The 18,407-nt window shown below is 55.8% G+C and overlaps 3 protein-coding genes across 3 annotated transcripts; all 3 read left to right on the top strand.

Annotated features, from left to right (window-relative positions):
* The first annotated feature begins 312 nt into the window (after positions 1-312).
* LOC145517312 (uncharacterized) lies at positions 313-4,366 on the top strand. Its single transcript, XM_081519590.1, has 3 exons — positions 313-500; positions 900-1,212; positions 1,465-4,366. The coding sequence occupies exons 1-3, from the start codon at positions 366-368 to the stop codon at positions 2,091-2,093; spliced, it is 1,077 nt and encodes a 358-aa protein (XP_081375716.1). The 5' UTR covers positions 313-365; the 3' UTR covers positions 2,094-4,366.
* A 3,154-nt stretch (positions 4,367-7,520) lies between these two features.
* On the top strand, positions 7,521-9,760 carry LOC145517143 (uncharacterized). The gene is made up of 3 exons (XM_081519404.1): positions 7,521-8,143; positions 8,543-8,855; positions 9,108-9,760. The coding sequence occupies exons 1-3, from the start codon at positions 7,907-7,909 to the stop codon at positions 9,734-9,736; spliced, it is 1,179 nt and encodes a 392-aa protein (XP_081375530.1). The 5' UTR covers positions 7,521-7,906; the 3' UTR covers positions 9,737-9,760.
* Positions 9,761-15,593: 5,833 nt separating this feature from the next.
* Positions 15,594-17,400, top strand: LOC145517234 (uncharacterized). The gene is made up of 3 exons (XM_081519505.1): positions 15,594-15,786; positions 16,186-16,498; positions 16,751-17,400. Exons 1-3 carry the CDS (start codon positions 15,652-15,654, stop codon positions 17,377-17,379), a joined length of 1,077 nt encoding a protein of 358 aa, XP_081375631.1. The 5' UTR covers positions 15,594-15,651; the 3' UTR covers positions 17,380-17,400.
* Positions 17,401-18,407: the final 1,007 nt, after the last annotated feature.

The raw sequence follows: 18,407 nt of genomic DNA, 5'->3' as shown, positions 1-18,407 counted from the left end.
AGATGGAGAGACTGGGGAAACCCTGAGGGGCATATGCTTGTCCAGGGCCACACCACTTATGAGAAGAAGGAGCCTGGTCTGAGAGCAGCGGGGCCCTCGGAGCTCAGGCCCTGGCTGCACCCAGGCCTCCCCAGGGCTGTCGGCTGGGCTGGGTGGGTGTCACTGTGCCTGCACATGGCTTAAGGGTGGTGGTCGAGCAGTCAGAAACCCAGGGATTCCCTTGGGAAGTTTTGGGGAAGGGACCTCAGCACGAACCCCAGGAAATGATGTCACCTGCCGGCAACAGAACCCAACAGAACCCGCAACCCGGGTATCCAGGCCTCGAGAGCGGAGAGGAGCCCCCAGCCAGATCACTTGCTGCCGAGATGTTCTGCTGTTTGCCCCTGCCCAGAGGCCGGGGCCTCAGGAGAGCTCACAGGCAGTGTGCGTGGGCACCCTGTCGACGTTGGCTCAGGGCACCCCCGAGACGCCTCTGGCCCTTTGCCCGGAGAAACAGAAAGGTAACACGGGGAGCCCCAGGCCGGGCCAGGCCACCTCTCCCATGCCACCCGGAAACACCGGGTCCTTTGCCTGTGTGTGTGGATGCGGGTTTCTCGGGGTGTGTCTCCCTCAAGGAAGCCCAGGTGGATGTGGGGTCAGAAGCCTGCGGACAAGTTGTGTCCACACCCCAGGGGAGAGCATGCTGGGCGGGATGGGGAGAGTGCGGGCAGGGCCGGCCGCCCAGGCTGACCTCACACCCTCAGGTGGGTCTCTTTCCTCCCGGGTGGGGATCTGAGCAGACACACGTCTCTGACCCTTCTGGGCAGAGAAGTTCGAGCAGGCCGAAGCAGCGGCTCCACTGGCCAGGCCCAGCTCGGAAAACTCCCAGCATGGCTGGCTGACGGTCACTGTCGTTGCAGAGCTTCCCACGTGATGAGGCCGAGGACGGGGACACCCCATCCAGCTCCCGGAGGGAGGGGTCGGAGCACCACCCCCCCGCCCGTGAGGCCCAGTGCAGGCTCCAGGTGAGCGTGCCCACGGAGGCATCAGCCCCACCGGGGGCGAAGCGGAGGCGGGGAAAGCCTGCTGCCGAGACACCGCCCAGGATACACCCGGCGGCCCAGTCTGAGGCTGCCACGGAGCTCAGCACACCCGGCTCCGACCCAGAGTCCCGAGAACCCCGGCCTCTGAGGCAGCAGGAGGACCTGGAGCCCAGCACGCCAGAGCACAGAGGTGAGGACGCTGGGGCTGGTGTACGGGAGTGTGTGCGGAGGGGGTGCTGAGCTACACAGGGACGAGTCCCCGAAAGCTGCTGCTGGGCCTGCAGCAAGCGCTGGCCTCACACCCCCCGCCCCCCATCTTGCACACTTCAGTCCCAAAAGACAGCCGACCCTGGGTATTCTTTGGGAATCTCTTGGAAGCTTTCTGTCCCGGGATACGCACATGCCAAGGCTGGCCTGCGGGCAAACGATGCTTCTCCCACAGCTCTAGCACTGGCCTCCAACTGGAACCAGGCTCCACTTCCCAGACCTGTCCCTACAGAGGTGGTGGCTCCAGGTGCAGGACCCAGGGATCCACCGAGGGCAGATGGAGAACCGAGACTTGCCCTCGCAGAGACACCAGGCCAGCTGGGTACTGGCCAGCACACCGGGCAGATCGGATCTCCGTGCCTGCAGGACCCCCAGCCCCAGGCACTGATGTCCCACCCCCTCAGCCAGAACCTCCACCTCCACGTGCACCTCTACCTGCTCGGCCTTTGGCAGGAGAACCCGAGGCAGAGGAGGAGTCACCGCCTCGGCAGGGAGAGCCTGCCCTGGCTCCCGCGCAACACCCAGACGCCCACGATGACTCACCCACCCCTGCAGGGAGAACGAGCCCCCGCTCTGGACAGAGACCCAGAGCCCTTGCCGGAAACACCACGTCCAGGGGAGCGGTCGGCTCTGCAGCCTCCATCCCTGTCTGCTCACCGTGGACGCCGTCAACTCGGTCTGCCCCCAGGGGACATGGAGTTCCTTTCCCCCGAACTGCTTTGCATTTGGTTTGTTTCCACCTTTCTGGTGATGTTTTCTTTTTTGCGTGGTTTCCTGTATTTTTGTTGGTTAAGTTGGGATTAGTAAACTTTTTCATCATTGTTGCAATTTGGGAACACTGTTGTGTAACTCTGGTGATACTGTGTTACCATCACCACTTTGTAGTTTCAGACCCGTTCCATCTTTATGCCCCACCCCCCAACAAAGCCTGGATTCAAGGCAAGCACGCCCTGTTCATCCCTCCGCCCGATCCTGAACACAATTTCATCTTTTCCTTCTGCATTCCTTCCTATATTCTTGGTGTCCCCAATCAATGACTCTCAGTGAAATGACTGAAGGAGTTTTTTTCGGACGCTCCACCTACTGTAAGACTCCACTGGAGAGTTCTCATGTTTATGTCCTTTGAACTAGCCTTTGATAGCTGAAAGGACGTTGTACGTCCTTTCAAGATACCATGTGCCAAACGAAGCCCTTTTGGCAAATGCCATCATTATCTCCAGGCAGGCATTGCTGTTTGAAGGGTGCCATCTCAGCCAGAAGGCAGAGGCTGAGCTCCTCTTGTTGCACCAGCTCCCAAAAGAAGCCAAGAAAGGGAGCTGGAACAACAAACCACCCCAACGCCCAGGAAAGCGTTCTTCATGACAGAAGGCTAGAAAATGACCCAACATCCTTGTGGCCCAGAACCCCTCTAGAAATTCACTGTTCCATAAAAAAGAGAAACAGATGGGAAGTTCCAAGGAGAGGCAATGCCCATGGCCAGTGTATTTTAGAGACGGCCTGACCGCTCCGGGGAAGACACGCACTGACAGAACCCCTTGGGAAACAGCCGTGATAGTCCTCACTGTCGTAAGGGATTCCTCTGGGGACAACCTGCCCTGGGCACCACACGAGGGAGCAGACCGGCTTCTCTTCCTCTGCCCCCACACCATTCACTCATGAAGGCAGCTCAGGTGTTCTCATGCCCTGCCTGCCTGCCTGCCTGGCTCATCCGTGAGCTGTGACCACCTCCAGGACAGGACTCCACCTTCTGCTCTCTGTGTACCGTGAATCTGCACACAGTGGGCTTTCAGAACCTTAGGAGACTTGAGCCATTCCCACTCGAGCCAGAACCCTCCCCAGGAAGGAAAACAGCTGTGGAGTCCTTTTGGCCCCAGCACTGGTTCCGAAACCCTGGCGGCTCCTAGAGCCTCTACGGTGTGAAGAGGGAGGTCCCTTTTGACAGAGCTTTCCGGCCGTCAGATCTAAGCTGCTGTTTCACTGTCAGCTGTGTCTCTTCCGTTGCAGTGTTGCAGGTGGGCCACGCTGCTCCAAAGGAGCTCACAAGCTGAGTTTCAAGGGAGGTATTGAGAGGACAGGGATGGCTACAACGTGCTGCAAACTGAGTGAGGGTCCCCACAATCCTCAGCAAAGGTGTGTGGTGTGCAAGTGGGGAGTAGAGGGCCCCCAAGTTCCAAAGGAAGGGAGGTACTCGGGAGCTAAAGCCCTTGGCTGCTGTGGTAGCAGCTGCAGATGGCAGCTCGTCCACAGTGCACTTCGAATGAGGTCATATGAGCGGGACTCTGGAAATGGCTCCGAAATCCAGAGAAAGGGGTCAGGGTATGTGGGAATCCGGCGGGGGTGGGGGGTGGATGAAGGAAGGTGTCCTTCCTCTCTCCAGTGCAATTTGGTTTGGTGAGTCTCAAAGCTACCAGATGGCACTTCCCAAGTCAGGCCCCCGCAGGAATCAGGGTGGGCTGCATGCCTCGGCCCCTGCCACAGGGACAAGCCACACCAGTGGCCTCCCTGAGCTCCAATGGCCGGATCTGGGGGTTCTGTCTGGGTGCACACCTGCTTGTTCTGGCCAAGTTCCCCGCTTCTCTGAGCACCAGCTTCAACCTCTCGAATGAGGACATCGATTGCTACCTTGGCACGTTACTCTCTTCATCCTGTGAAGACTCATTAGGCTTATCCTACAATTACTAGCTGGCCCGAGGAGATATCTCCTGAATCCAGATTAAGCTGGAGTCTCCCAGGCTCATCTGGCATGTCTTCCCTGAAGTCTGCCAAAACCCACACCCTTGCGTTTCCAGGGACTCCCCTTAGCCAGCTGGGCAGAAAACCCAGCATGTTTCAAACAAGCTGACAGACAAGCGGGAGAGGACTCACGGGCAGACGGCTTCCCTCAGGTCTCGGGTGGAGCTCTGGGACCACAGCAGCAACAGGCCATCCCAGTCCCTGGGCTCAGCAGCGCCCTCATTCTCACGCCGGCGGCTCTGCCCTGAGGGGAGCAGGAAGGTCACCAACTGCCGCAGGCGGACCTCACGCCCCTCCCACTTATGGAGCCTGACCTCCCCCGGCCCCACCCCTTCCCCTACCCCAGCAGGACGAGAGCTCCTCTTCCCCTGGCTTCTAACGTGAGGCCCGGCCCTGGGCCCCGATTGGGCACTGCCCCAGTCCGGAGCCAATCACAGTGGCCAAGGAGGTGGAAGGCACCGATTGGCCAGGGCCAGGTCATGTGACCATACTCCCCAGGAAACTCAAATATTACCAAGATTCCCTAAGAAACCAATGAACAAAATTATCCAGTAAAGGCAAACCGTACTTTTTAATGAGGCCAAAGTCACAGAAAAAAAAAAAAAAAAAGCTTCACAATGAAGTGCTCAAGGAAGCTACAAAATAAACTTTCAAAAAAGTTTAGTAGTTTTTTTAATAGGGTGACGGAGAGCTATACCTATCCCATATATGTGAATTTAGGTTTAAACTAGATTTCCCTTGGCTATTTTATAAGACAAAAAAACCCACATCACCCCCTTTCATTCCCCCCCACACCCAAAAAGTGTTTTAATCTATTGAATTTTTGTGTCCTCAGTTGTGTCTGATTCACGGCAACTCACGATCTCTACACAGCCAGGCTCTTCCGTCCATGGAATTCAGGGCAATTTTTTCTGTCACAGTAAATGCCCACCCTGGGTGATCCAAACGGAAGGGCTCAGAGGCTCCTGAGAGACTAACTCCTTTCAGCTGAGCACAGAGCTGGCTCCTCACTGGGATGCCTGTGGCCTGGGGCTCCCAGAGGGGAGAGCAGCACTCGCCCCACCGTGTGGTCACTGCTGGAAGTGCAGGCTGCTCCTCACTCCCCCTTGACAGTGTCCCTGAGGGCAGAACAGTGTGAAGTTAATCAAGGTGGAAACGCAAACTCCAATGCAAGCAAACTTCCCTCAAGGTCTCCAATACCACTCAGGAACAGGGTATTGGAAACTGCAGGGGATGACATGAATGAAGATGGAGACTTGACACCTTACACCGAGTTCACTTCCAGTTATCCCTAGACAAACATTCCATGAAAACTTGTCACAAATCTAGAGGAACAATGAGCCGAAACCGGACACGTGCTTTGAGTCTTCACACACAAAACTAAAAGGCAGTCCACAAAAAAAACCAGGAGAATACAGTGGACTTTGCAAAATCAAAGATATCTACTGTGGGAAAGACCTCAGTACCAAAGCAAAAGACAGGTCATACATCGCGAGATGAATGAGTGGAAACACAAAGCTTATCAAGGATGTGTCTCCAAACAGACAAAGAACACCAACACAACAAGCCTGTGAAAACTAGGGAAAGGTCTGAAGGGACACCAGACTGAGGAAGACACACACAGAGTATCCCGGATGATGTCCAGCACTGAGGGCCTGAAGAATCAACAGTCTAGTTGTACCTCCTCAGGCCTGTGTGACCCTGGGTGAGGCCTCTGTTTCCCGGTGGCCCTGAGAGATGGACAGGGAGGAAGGGGAAGAGAAATCACTTGCATTTCTAATACTCACAGCAAAGTCTTCCAATGAGAAGGGAATTATCACCCCCACTGACAATGCCATTCACTGAAGTGATCCCCACGGGTCCATCTAACCCAGAAGGGAAGGAAGGACCTGTTCTCACAAAACGGCGAGAGATGGAAGAAGGAAGATCAAGCCCACACCAATCCCTGGAAAGAGAAGCTGTGCTCAGGGCTTGAAAGAATTCCTATTTGGAAAATGATATCCCAGCCCCACAAGGCAATCCACAGCTTCGATGCTATTCCTCCCAAAATGCCAATGCATTTTCGCACCCAACCAAGAATTGCAAAAGGGGTACGGAAACAGAAAAGAGCCTAAATTGTCAATACAATCCGACGAAAAAGCCCCGATACGGACATCCAAGGTTGTGTGAAAGGAAATTAGACGACCAAACTAGGATCCTCAGGAGAGTATCGGAGAAGGCAATGGCGACCCACTCCAGTACTCTTGCCTGGAAAATGCCCTGGACGGAGGAGCCTGGTAGGCTGCAGGCCATGGGGTCGCGCAGAGTCAGACACGACTGAAGTGACTTAGCCGCAGCAGCAGCAGCAGGAGCCGGACAGTATGCTATTGGGAATACAACAACACACACAGATCCAGATCGATGGAATAAAGTTGAGGGTCCAGACACAGACCCCAGCATCCATGCTCAACTCATCTCTGACACAGAAGGGGAGAATATCCAAATGGGAACAAGAAAGCCTCTTCAATACATGTCCATGGGAAAACCAGACAGCTACATCTGAAGAACGCTATTGGTTTTGATCTCAGACCACCTCAATATCGGGGAAAACCTCACCCTAAAGGCTGATGTCATGAGATAGCTAGAAAGAAGCGTAGGTCAAAGGCTCCTTAACATCAGAGTCTCCTTGCCATTTGCTGGGCGGAGGTAGAAATGGGTCTCTTCAAGTAAGGGAAAGAGGTACACGAAGTACACCAATGGGTTTCCATCCAATGGAACCTCTTCACAACAGAGAAGCTAAGCAAGCATTCACAAATGCAAAAGAGAGGAAACGGAACACGAGAGACTCCTTGCAAGTGGTGTATCTGAGAAGGGGTTCATATGGAAAGAGACGAAGAATGCACAGCACTCAGATTCCAAGAAACACCACCACCACCCTTGACCCTTCCCCCATGACCAACTCCGACCTAAAGCCTTTCTCTCCCTCTAACCTATCCCTAAAACATAACCCTCATCTAATCATATACATGTGCATTCCTAGCATCCATCCGTCCACACACGAGAGAGAAAGAGGAAGACACAGACTGAATTGAGAAAGGAAAAGAGAGGGACACAGCCAGAGAGAGACACGGAACCAAAGAGAGGAAAGGAGTCGATGGTCCAGACTTTTCATCAATCTGTCTCGAAGGTAGAAGCAATGACAGCGCCCATCCACCCCAGAAGGGGGAAAAGGACGGAAGGTTTGGAGAGGAAAAGACAAGAACGCAGGGAGCCATTAGAAGCTCAGCCACCCGCAGAAGCCGAGCTGGGACACTTGAACAGAATCTCAATGGAAACAGAGGACCAGAAAGTTGGCCACTCTTTTCTATAAGAGAGGGAGACCTTCGAGTCTTCCTTTCGGTCCTCCAACTTGGATGCGGGGTCTCAAAACAGTCAGGAGGGGGAGTGCCTTTTCCTGGGTACCACGGCACATCCAGGCCTCGTTCTGCCCCATTCTGTGCTGTGTCAGCCCAGGAAGGAATCTTTCTTTCTGAAGTCTCAGCGCACACGCTCCACGTGATATCGGCCCCAGGTGGAAAGGCATGGAGCTGCTCGTAGGCCGACAGACCTAGGAAGCAGATGGGAGAATGACCGCCACTCTGCAGATGGAGAGACTGGGGAAACCCTGAGGGGCATATGCTTGTCCAGGGCCACACCACTTATGAGAAGAAGGAGCCTGGTCTGAGAGCAGCGGGGCCCTCGGAGCTCAGGCCCTGGCTGCACCCAGGCCTCCCCAGGGCTGTCGGCTGGGCTGGGTGGGTGTCACTGTGCCTGCACATGGCTTAAGGGTGGTGGTCGAGCAGTCAGAAACCCAGGGATTCGCTTGGGAAGTTTTGGGGAAGGGACCTCAGCACGAACCCCAGGAAATGATGTCACCTGCCGGCAACAGAACCCAACAGAACCCGCAACCCGGGTATCCAGGCCTCGAGAGCGGAGAGGAGCCCCCAGCCAGATCACTTGCTGCCGAGATGTTCTGCTGTTTGCCCCTGCCCAGAGGCCGGGGCCTCAGGAGAGCTCACAGGCAGTGTGCGTGGGCACCCTGTCGACGTTGGCTCAGGGCACCCCCGAGACGCCTCTGGCCCTTTGCCCGGAGAAACAGAAAGGTAACACGGGGAGCCCCAGGCCGGGCCAGGCCACCTCTCCCATGCCACCCGGAAACACCGGGTCCTTTGCCTGTGTGTGTGGATGCGGGTTTCTCGGGGTGTGTCTCCCTCAAGGAAGCCCAGGTGGATGTGGGGTCAGAAGCCTGCGGACAAGTTGTGTCCACACCCCAGGGGAGAGCATGCTGGGCGGGATGGGGAGAGTGCGGGCAGGGCCGGCCGCCCAGGCTGACCTCACACCCTCAGGTGGGTCTCTTTCCTCCCGGGTGGGGATCTGAGCAGACACACGTCTCTGACCCTTCTGGGCAGAGAAGTTCGAGCAGGCCGAAGCAGCGGCTCCACTGGCCAGGCCCAGCTCGGAAAACTCCCAGCATGGCTGGCTGACGGTCACTGTCGTTGCAGAGCTTCCCACGTGATGAGGCCGAGGACGGGGACACCCCATCCAGCTCCCGGAGGGAGGGGTCGGAGCACCACCCCCCCGCCCGTGAGGCCCAGTGCAGGCTCCAGGTGAGCGTGCCCACGGAGGCATCAGCCCCACCGGGGGCGAAGCGGAGGCGGGGAAGGCCTGCTGCCGAGACACCGCCCAGGATACACCCGGCGGCCCAGTCTGAGGCTGCCACGGAGCTCAGCACACCCGGCTCCGACCCAGAGTCCCGAGAACCCCGGCCTCTGAGGCAGCAGGAGGACCTGGAGCCCAGCACGCCAGAGCACAGAGGTGAGGACGCTGGGGCTGGTGTACGGGAGTGTGTGCGGAGGGGGTGCTGAGCTACACAGGGACGAGTCCCCGAAAGCTGCTGCTGGGCCTGCAGCAAGCGCTGGCCTCACACCCCCCGCCCCCCATCTTGCACACTTCAGTCCCAAAAGACATCCGACCCTGGGTATTCTTTGGGAATCTCTTGGAAGCTTTCTGTCCCGGGATACGCACATGCCAAGGCTGGCCTGCGGGCAAACGATGCTTCTCCCACAGCTCTAGCACTGGCCTCCAACTGGAACCAGGCTCCACTTCCCAGACCTGTCCCTACAGAGGTGGTGGCTCCAGGTGCAGGACCCAGGGATCCACCGAGGGCAGATGGAGAACCGAGACTTGCCCTCGCAGAGACACCAGGCCAGCTGGGTACTGGCCAGCACACCGGGCAGATCGGATCTCCGTGCCTGCAGGACCCCCAGCCCCAGGCACTGATGTCCCACCCCCTCAGCCAGAACCTCCACCTCCACGTGCACCTCTACCTGCTCGGCCTTTGGCAGGAGAACCCGAGGCAGAGGAGGAGTCACCGCCTCGGCAGGGAGAGCCTGCCCTGGCTCCCGCGCAACACCCAGACGCCCACGATGACTCACCCACCCCTGCAGGGAGAACGAGCCCCCGCTCTGGACAGAGACCCAGAGCCCTTGCCGGAAACACCACGTCCAGGGGAGCGGTCGGCTCTGCAGCCTCCATCCCTGTCTGCTCACCGTGGACGCCGTCAACTCGGTCTGCCCCCAGGGGACATGGAGTTCCTTTCCCCCGAACTGCTTTGCATTTGGTTTGTTTCCACCTTTCTGGTGATGTTTTCTTTTTTGCGTGGTTTCCTGTATTTTTGTTGGTTAAGTTGGGATTAGTAAACTTTTTCATCATTGTTGCAATTTGGGAACACTGTTGTGTAACTCTGGTGATACTGTGTTACCATCACCACTTTGTAGTTTCAGACCCGTTCCATCTTTATGCCCCACCCCCCAACAAAGCCTGGATTCAAGGCAAGCACGCCCTGTTCATCCCTCCGCCCGATCCTGAACACAGTTTCATCTTTTCCTTCTGCATTCCTTCCTATATTCTTGGTGTCCCCAATCAATGACTCTCAGTGAAATGACTGAAGGAGTTTTTTTCGGACGCTCCACCTACTGTAAGACTCCACTGGAGAGTTCTCATGTTTATGTCCTTTGAACTAGCCTTTGATAGCTGAAAGGACGTTGTACGTCCTTTCAAGATACCATGTGCCAAACGAAGCCCTTTTGGCAAATGCCATCATTATCTCCAGGCAGGCATTGCTGTTTGAAGGGTGCCATCTCAGCCAGAAGGCAGAGGCTGAGCTCCTCTTGTTGCACCAGCTCCCAAAAGAAGCCAAGAAAGGGAGCTGGAACAACAAACCACCCCAACGCCCAGGAAAGCGTTCTTCATGACAGAAGGCTAGAAAATGACCCAACATCCTTGTGGCCCAGAACCCCTCTAGAAATTCACTGTTCCATAAAAAAGAGAAACAGATGGGAAGTTCCAAGGAGAGGCAATGCCCATGGCCAGTGTATTTTAGAGACGGCCTGACCGCTCCGGGGAAGACACGCACTGACAGAACCCCTTGGGAAACAGCCGTGATAGTCCTCACTGTCGTAAGGGATTCCTCTGGGGACAACCTGCCCTGGGCACCACACGAGGGAGCAGACCGGCTTCTCTTCCTCTGCCCCCACACCATTCACTCATGAAGGCAGCTCAGGTGTTCTCATGCCCTGCCTGCCTGCCTGCCTGGCTCATCCGTGAGCTGTGACCACCTCCAGGACAGGACTCCACCTTCTGCTCTCTGTGTACCGTGAATCTGCACACAGTGGGCTTTCAGAACCTTAGGAGACTTGAGCCATTCCCACTCGAGCCAGAACCCTCCCCAGGAAGGAAAACAGCTGTGGAGTCCTTTTGGCCCCAGCACTGGTTCCGAAACCCTGGCGGCTCCTAGAGCCTCTACGGTGTGAAGAGGGAGGTCCCTTTTGACAGAGCTTTCCGGCCGTCAGATCTAAGCTGCTGTTTCACTGTCAGCTGTGTCTCTTCCGTTGCAGTGTTGCAGGTGGGCCACGCTGCTCCAAAGGAGCTCACAAGCTGAGTTTCAAGGGAGGTATTGAGAGGACAGGGATGGCTACAACGTGCTGCAAACTGAGTGAGGGTCCCCACAATCCTCAGCAAAGGTGTGTGGTGTGCAAGTGGGGAGTAGAGGGCCCCCAAGTTCCAAAGGAAGGGAGGTACTCGGGAGCTAAAGCCCTTGGCTGCTGTGGTAGCAGCTGCAGATGGCAGCTCGTCCACAGTGCACTTCGAATGAGGTCATATGAGCGGGACTCTGGAAATGGCTCCGAAATCCAGAGAAAGGGGTCAGGGTATGTGGGAATCCGGCGGGGGTGGGGGGTGGATGAAGGAAGGTGTCCTTCCTCTCTCCAGTGCAATTTGGTTTGGTGAGTCTCAAAGCTACCAGATGGCACTTCCCAAGTCAGGCCCCCGCAGGAATCAGGGTGGGCTGCATGCCTCGGCCCCTGCCACAGGGACAAGCCACACCAGTGGCCTCCCTGAGCTCCAATGGCCGGATCTGGGGGTTCTGTCTGGGTGCACACCTGCTTGTTCTGGCCAAGTTCCCCGCTTCTCTGAGCACCAGCTTCAACCTCTCGAATGAGGACATCGATTGCTACCTTGGCACGTTACTCTCTTCATCCTGTGAAGACTCATTAGGCTTATCCTACAATTACTAGCTGGCCCGAGGAGATATCTCCTGAATCCAGATTAAGCTGGAGTCTCCCAGGCTCATCTGGCATGTCTTCCCTGAAGTCTGCCAAAACCCACACCCTTGCGTTTCCAGGGACTCCCCTTAGCCAGCTGGGCAGAAAACCCAGCATGTTTCAAACAAGCTGACAGACAAGCGGGAGAGGACTCACGGGCAGACGGCTTCCCTCAGGTCTCGGGTGGAGCTCTGGGACCACAGCAGCAACAGGCCATCCCAGTCCCTGGGCTCAGCAGCGCCCTCATTCTCACGCCGGCGGCTCTGCCCTGAGGGGAGCAGGAAGGTCACCAACTGCCGCAGGCGGACCTCACGCCCCTCCCACTTATGGAGCCTGACCTCCCCCGGCCCCACCCCTTCCCCTACCCCAGCAGGACGAGAGCTCCTCTTCCCCTGGCTTCTAACGTGAGGCCCGGCCCTGGGCCCCGATTGGGCACTGCCCCAGTCCGGAGCCAATCACAGTGGCCAAGGAGGTGGAAGGCACCGATTGGCCAGGGCCAGGTCATGTGACCATACTCCCCAGGAAACTCAAATATTACCAAGATTCCCTAAGAAACCAATGAACAAAATTATCCAGTAAAGGCAAACCGTACTTTTTAATGAGGCCAAAGTCACAGAAAAAAAAAAAAAAAAAGCTTCACAATGAAGTGCTCAAGGAAGCTGCAAAATAAACTTTCAGAAAAGTTTAGTAGTTTTTTTAATAGGGTGACGGAGAGCTATACCTATCCCATATATGTGAATTTAGGTTTAAACTAGATTTCCCTTGGCTATTTTATAAGACAAAACAACCCACATCACCCCCTTTCACTCCCCCCCACACCCAAAAAGTGTTTTAATCTATTGAATTTTTGTGTCCTCAGTTGTGTCTGATTCACGGCAACTCACGATCTCTACACAGCCAGGCTCTTCCGTCCATGGAATTCAGGGCAATTTTTTCTGTCACAGTAAATGCCCACCCTGGGTGATCCAAACGGAAGGGCTCAGAGGCTCCTGAGAGACTAACTCCTTTCAGCTGAGCACAGAGCTGGCTCCTCACTGGGATGCCTGTGGCCTGGGGCTCCCAGAGGGGAGAGCAGCACTCGCCCCACCGTGTGGTCACTGCTGGAAGTGCAGGCTGCTCCTCACTCCCCCTTGACAGTGTCCCTGAGGGCAGAACAGTGTGAAGTTAATCAAGGTGGAAACGCAAACTCCAATGCAAGCAAACTTCCCTCAAGGTCTCCAATACCACTCAGGAACAGGGTATTGGAAACTGCAGGGGATGACATGAATGAAGATGGAGACTTGACACCTTACACCGAGTTCACTTCCAGTTATCCCTAGACAAACATTCCATGAAAACTTGTCACAAATCTAGAGGAACAATGAGCCGAAACCGGACACGTGCTTTGAGTCTTCACACACAAAACTAAAAGGCAGTCCACAAAAAAAACCAGGAGAATACAGTGGACTTTGCAAAATCAAAGATATCTACTGTGGGAAAGACCTCAGTACCAAAGCAAAAGACAGGTCATACATCGCGAGATGAATGAGTGGAAACACAAAGCTTATCAAGGATGTGTCTCCAAACAGACAAAGAACACCAACACAACAAGCCTGTGAAAACTAGGGAAAGGTCTGAAGGGACACCAGACTGAGGAAGACACACACAGAGTATCCCGGATGATGTCCAGCACTGAGGGCCTGAAGAATCAACAGTCTAGTTGTACCTCCTCAGGCCTGTGTGACCCTGGGTGAGGCCTCTGTTTCCCGGTGGCCCTGAGAGATGGACAGGGAGGAAGGGGAAGAGAAATCACTTGCATTTCTAATACTCACAGCAAAGTCTTCCAATGAGAAGGGAATTATCACCCCCACTGACAATGCCATTCACTGAAGTGATCCCCACGGGTCCATCTAACCCAGAAGGGAAGGAAGGACCTGTTCTCACAAAACGGCGAGAGATGGAAGAAGGAAGATCAAGCCCACACCAATCCCTGGAAAGAGAAGCTGTGCTCAGGGCTTGAAAGAATTCCTATTTGGAAAATGATATCCCAGCCCCACAAGGCAATCCACAGCTTCGATGCTATTCCTCCCAAAATGCCAATGCATTTTCGCACCCAACCAAGAATTGCAAAAGGGGTACGGAAACAGAAAAGAGCCTAAATTGTCAATACAATCCGACGAAAAAGCCCCGATACGGACATCCAAGGTTGTGTGAAAGGAAATTAGACGACCAAACTAGGATCCTCAGGAGAGTATCGGAGAAGGCAATGGCGACCCACTCCAGTACTCTTGCCTGGAAAATGCCCTGGACGGAGGAGCCTGGTAGGCTGCAGGCCATGGGGTCGCGCAGAGTCAGACACGACTGAAGTGACTTAGCCGCAGCAGCAGCAGCAGGAGCCGGACAGTATGCTATTGGGAATACAACAACACACACAGATCCAGATCGATGGAATAAAGTTGAGGGTCCAGACACAGACCCCAGCATCCATGCTCAACTCATCTCTGACACAGAAGGGGAGAATATCCAAATGGGAACAAGAAAGCCTCTTCAATACATGTCCATGGGAAAACCAGACAGCTACATCTGAAGAACGCTATTGGTTTTGATCTCAGACCACCTCAATATCGGGGAAAACCTCACCCTAAAGGCTGATGTCATGAGATAGCTAGAAAGAAGCGTAGGTCAAAGGCTCCTTAACATCAGAGTCTCCTTGCCATTTGCTGGGCGGAGGTAGAAATGGGTCTCTTCAAGTAAGGGAAAGAGGTACACGAAGTACACCAATGGGTTTCCATCCAATGGAACCTCTTCACAACAGAGAAGCTAAGCAAGCATTCACAAATGCAAAAGAGAGGAAACGGAACACGAGAGACTCCTTGCAAGTGGTGTATCTGAGAAGGGGTTCATATGGAAAGAGACGAAGAATGCACAGCACTCAGATTCCAAGAAACACCACCACCACCCTTGACCCTTCCCCCATGACCAACTCCGACCTAAAGCCTTTCTCTCCCTCTAACCTATCCCTAAAACATAACCCTCATCTAATCATATACATGTGCATTCCTAGCATCCATCCGTCCACACACGAGAGAGAAAGAGGAAGACACAGACTGAATTGAGAAAGGAAAAGAGAGGGACACAGCCAGAGAGAGACACGGAACCAAAGAGAGGAAAGGAGTCGATGGTCCAGACTTTTCATCAATCTGTCTCGAAGGTAGAAGCAATGACAGCGCCCATCCACCCCAGAAGGGGGAAAAGGACGGAAGGTTTGGAGAGGAAAAGACAAGAACGCAGGGAGCCATTAGAAGCTCAGCCACCCGCAGAAGCCGAGCTGGGACACTTGAACAGAATCTCAATGGAAACAGAGGACCAGAAAGTTGGCCACTCTTTTCTATAAGAGAGGGAGACCTTCGAGTCTTCCTTTCGGTCCTCCAACTTGGATGCGGGGTCTCAAAACAGTCAGGAGGGGGAGTGCCTTTTCCTGGGTACCACGGCACATCCAGGCCTCGTTCTGCCCCATTCTGTGCTGTGTCAGCCCAGGAAGGAATCTTTCTTTCTGAAGTCTCAGCGCACACGCTCCACGTGATATCGGCCCCAGGTGGAAAGGCATGGAGCTGCTCGTAGGCCGACAGACCTAGGAAGCAGATGGGAGAATGACCGCCACTCTGCAGATGGAGAGACTGGGGAAACCCTGAGGGGCATATGCTTGTCCAGGGCCACACCACTTATGAGAAGAAGGAGCCTGGTCTGAGAGCAGCGGGGCCCTCGGAGCTCAGGCCCTGGCTGCACCCAGGCCTCCCCAGGGCTGTCGGCTGGGCTGGGTGGGTGTCAGTGTGCCTGCACATGGCTTAAGGGTGGTGGTCGAGCAGTCAGAAACCCAGAGATTCCCTTGGGAAGTTTTGGGGAAGGGACCTCAGCACGAACCCCAGGAAATGATGTCACCTGCCGGCAACAGAACCCAACAGAACCCGCAACCCGGGTATCCAGGCCTCGAGAGCGGAGAGGAGCCCCCAGCCAGATCACTTGCTGCCGAGATGTTCTGCTGTTTGCCCCTGCCCAGAGGCCGGGGCCTCAGGAGAGCTCACAGGCAGTGTGCGTGGGCACCCTGTCGACGTTGGCTCAGGGCACCCCCGAGACGCCTCTGGCCCTTTGCCCGGAGAAACAGAAAGGTAACACGGGGAGCCCCAGGCCGGGCCAGGCCACCTCTCCCATGCCACCCGGAAACACCGGGTCCTTTGCCTGTGTGTGTGGATGCGGGTTTCTCGGGGTGTGTCTCCCTCAAGGAAGCCCAGGTGGATGTGGGGTCAGAAGCCTGCGGACAAGTTGTGTCCACACCCCAGGGGAGAGCATGCTGGGCGGGATGGGGAGAGTGCGGGCAGGGCCGGCCGCCCAGGCTGACCTCACACCCTCAGGTGGGTCTCTTTCCTCCCGGGTGGGGATCTGAGCAGACACACGTCTCTGACCCTTCTGGGCAGAGAAGTTCGAGCAGGCCGAAGCAGCGGCTCCACTGGCCAGGCCCAGCTCGGAAAACTCCCAGCATGGCTGGCTGACGGTCACTGTCGTTGCAGAGCTTCCCACGTGATGAGGCCGAGGACGGGGACACCCCATCCAGCTCCCGGAGGGAGGGGTCGGAGCACCACCCCCCCGCCCGTGAGGCCCAGTGCAGGCTCCAGGTGAGCGTGCCCACGGAGGCATCAGCCCCACCGGGGGCGAAGCGGAGGCGGGGAAGGCCTGCTGCCGAGACACCGCCCAGGATACACCCGGCGGCCCAGTCTGAGGCTGCCACGGAGCTCAGCACACCCGGCTCCGACCCAGAGTCCCGAGAACCCCGGCCTCTGAGGCAGCAGGAGGACCTGGAGCCCAGCACGCCAGAGCACAGAGGTGAGGACGCTGGGGCTGGTGTACGGGAGTGTGTGCGGAGGGGGTGCTGAGCTACACAGGGACGAGTCCCCGAAAGCTGCTGCTGGGCCTGCAGCAAGCGCTGGCCTCACACCCCCCGCCCCCCATCTTGCACACTTCAGTCCCAAAAGACATCCGACCCTGGGTATTCTTTGGGAATCTCTTGGAAGCTTTCTGTCCCGGGATACGCACATGCCAAGGCTGGCCTGCGGGCAAACGATGCTTCTCCCACAGCTCTAGCACTGGCCTCCAACTGGAACCAGGCTCCACTTCCCAGACCTGTCCCTACAGAGGTGGTGGCTCCAGGTGCAGGACCCAGGGATCCACCGAGGGCAGATGGAGAACCGAGACTTGCCCTCGCAGAGACACCAGGCCAGCTGGGTACTGGCCAGCACACCGGGCAGATCGGATCTCCGTGCCTGCAGGACCCCCAGCCCCAGGCACTGATGTCCCACCCCCTCAGCCAGAACCTCCACCTCCACGTGCACCTCTACCTGCTCGGCCTTTGGCAGGAGAACCCGAGGCAGAGGAGGAGTCACCGCCTCGGCAGGGAGAGCCTGCCCTGGCTCCCGCGCAACACCCAGACGCCCACGATGACTCACCCACCCCTGCAGGGAGAACGAGCCCCCGCTCTGGACAGAGACCCAGAGCCCTTGCCGGAAACACCACGTCCAGGGGAGCGGTCGGCTCTGCAGCCTCCATCCCTGTCTGCTCACCGTGGACGCCGTCAACTCGGTCTGCCCCCAGGGGACATGGAGTTCCTTTCCCCCGAACTGCTTTGCATTTGGTTTGTTTCCACCTTTCTGGTGATGTTTTCTTTTTTGCGTGGTTTCCTGTATTTTTGTTGGTTAAGTTGGGATTAGTAAACTTTTTCATCATTGTTGCAATTTGGGAACACTGTTGTGTAACTCTGGTGATACTGTGTTACCATCACCACTTTGTAGTTTCAGACCCGTTCCATCTTTATGCCCCACCCCCCAACAAAGCCTGGATTCAAGGCAAGCACGCCCTGTTCATCCCTCCGCCCGATCCTGAACACAATTTCATCTTTTCCTTCTGCATTCCTTCCTATATTCTTGGTGTCCCCAATCAATGACTCTCAGTGAAATGACTGAAGGAGTTTTTTTCGGACGCTCCACCTACTGTAAGACTCCACTGGAGAGTTCTCATGTTTATGTCCTTTGAACTAGCCTTTGATAGCTGAAAGGACGTTGTACGTCCTTTCAAGATACCATGTGCCAAACGAAGCCCTTTTGGCAAATGCCATCATTATCTCCAGGCAGGCATTGCTGTTTGAAGGGTGCCATCTCAGCCAGAAGGCAGAGGCTGAGCTCCTCTTGTTGCACCAGCTCCCAAAAGAAGCCAAGAAAGGGAGCTGGAACAACAAACCACCCCAACGCCCAGGAAAGCGTTCTTCATGACAGAAGGCTAGAAAATGACCCAACATCCTTGTGGCCCAGAACCCCTCTAGAAATTCACTGTTCCATAAAAAAGAGAAACAGATGGGAAGTTCCAAGGAGAGGCAATGCCCATGGCCAGTGTATTTTAGAGACGGCCTGACCGCTCCGGGGAAGACACGCACTGACAGAACCCCTTGGGAAACAGCCGTGATAGTCCTCACTGTCGTAAGGGATTCCTCTGGGGACAACCTGCCCTGGGCACCACACGAGGGAGCAGACCGGCTTCTCTTCCTCTGCCCCCACACCATTCACTCATGAAGGCAGCTCAGGTGTTCTCATGCCCTGCCTGCCTGCCTGCCTGGCTCATCCGTGAGCTGTGACCACCTCCAGGACAGGACTCCACCTTCTGCTCTCTGTGTACCGTGAATCTGCACACAGTGGGCTTTCAGAACCTTAGGAGACTTGAGCCATTCCCACTCGAGCCAGAACCC

This window comes from Giraffa tippelskirchi, chromosome 8 (genome assembly GCF_054371585.1).
Source record: "Giraffa tippelskirchi isolate mGirTip1 chromosome 8, T2T-mGirTip1v1.2.pri, whole genome shotgun sequence".
NCBI lineage: Eukaryota > Metazoa > Chordata > Mammalia > Artiodactyla > Giraffidae > Giraffa > Giraffa tippelskirchi.
Note: the sequence above shows the minus strand (reverse complement) of the source record. Positions and strands in the feature narration are given on the sequence as shown.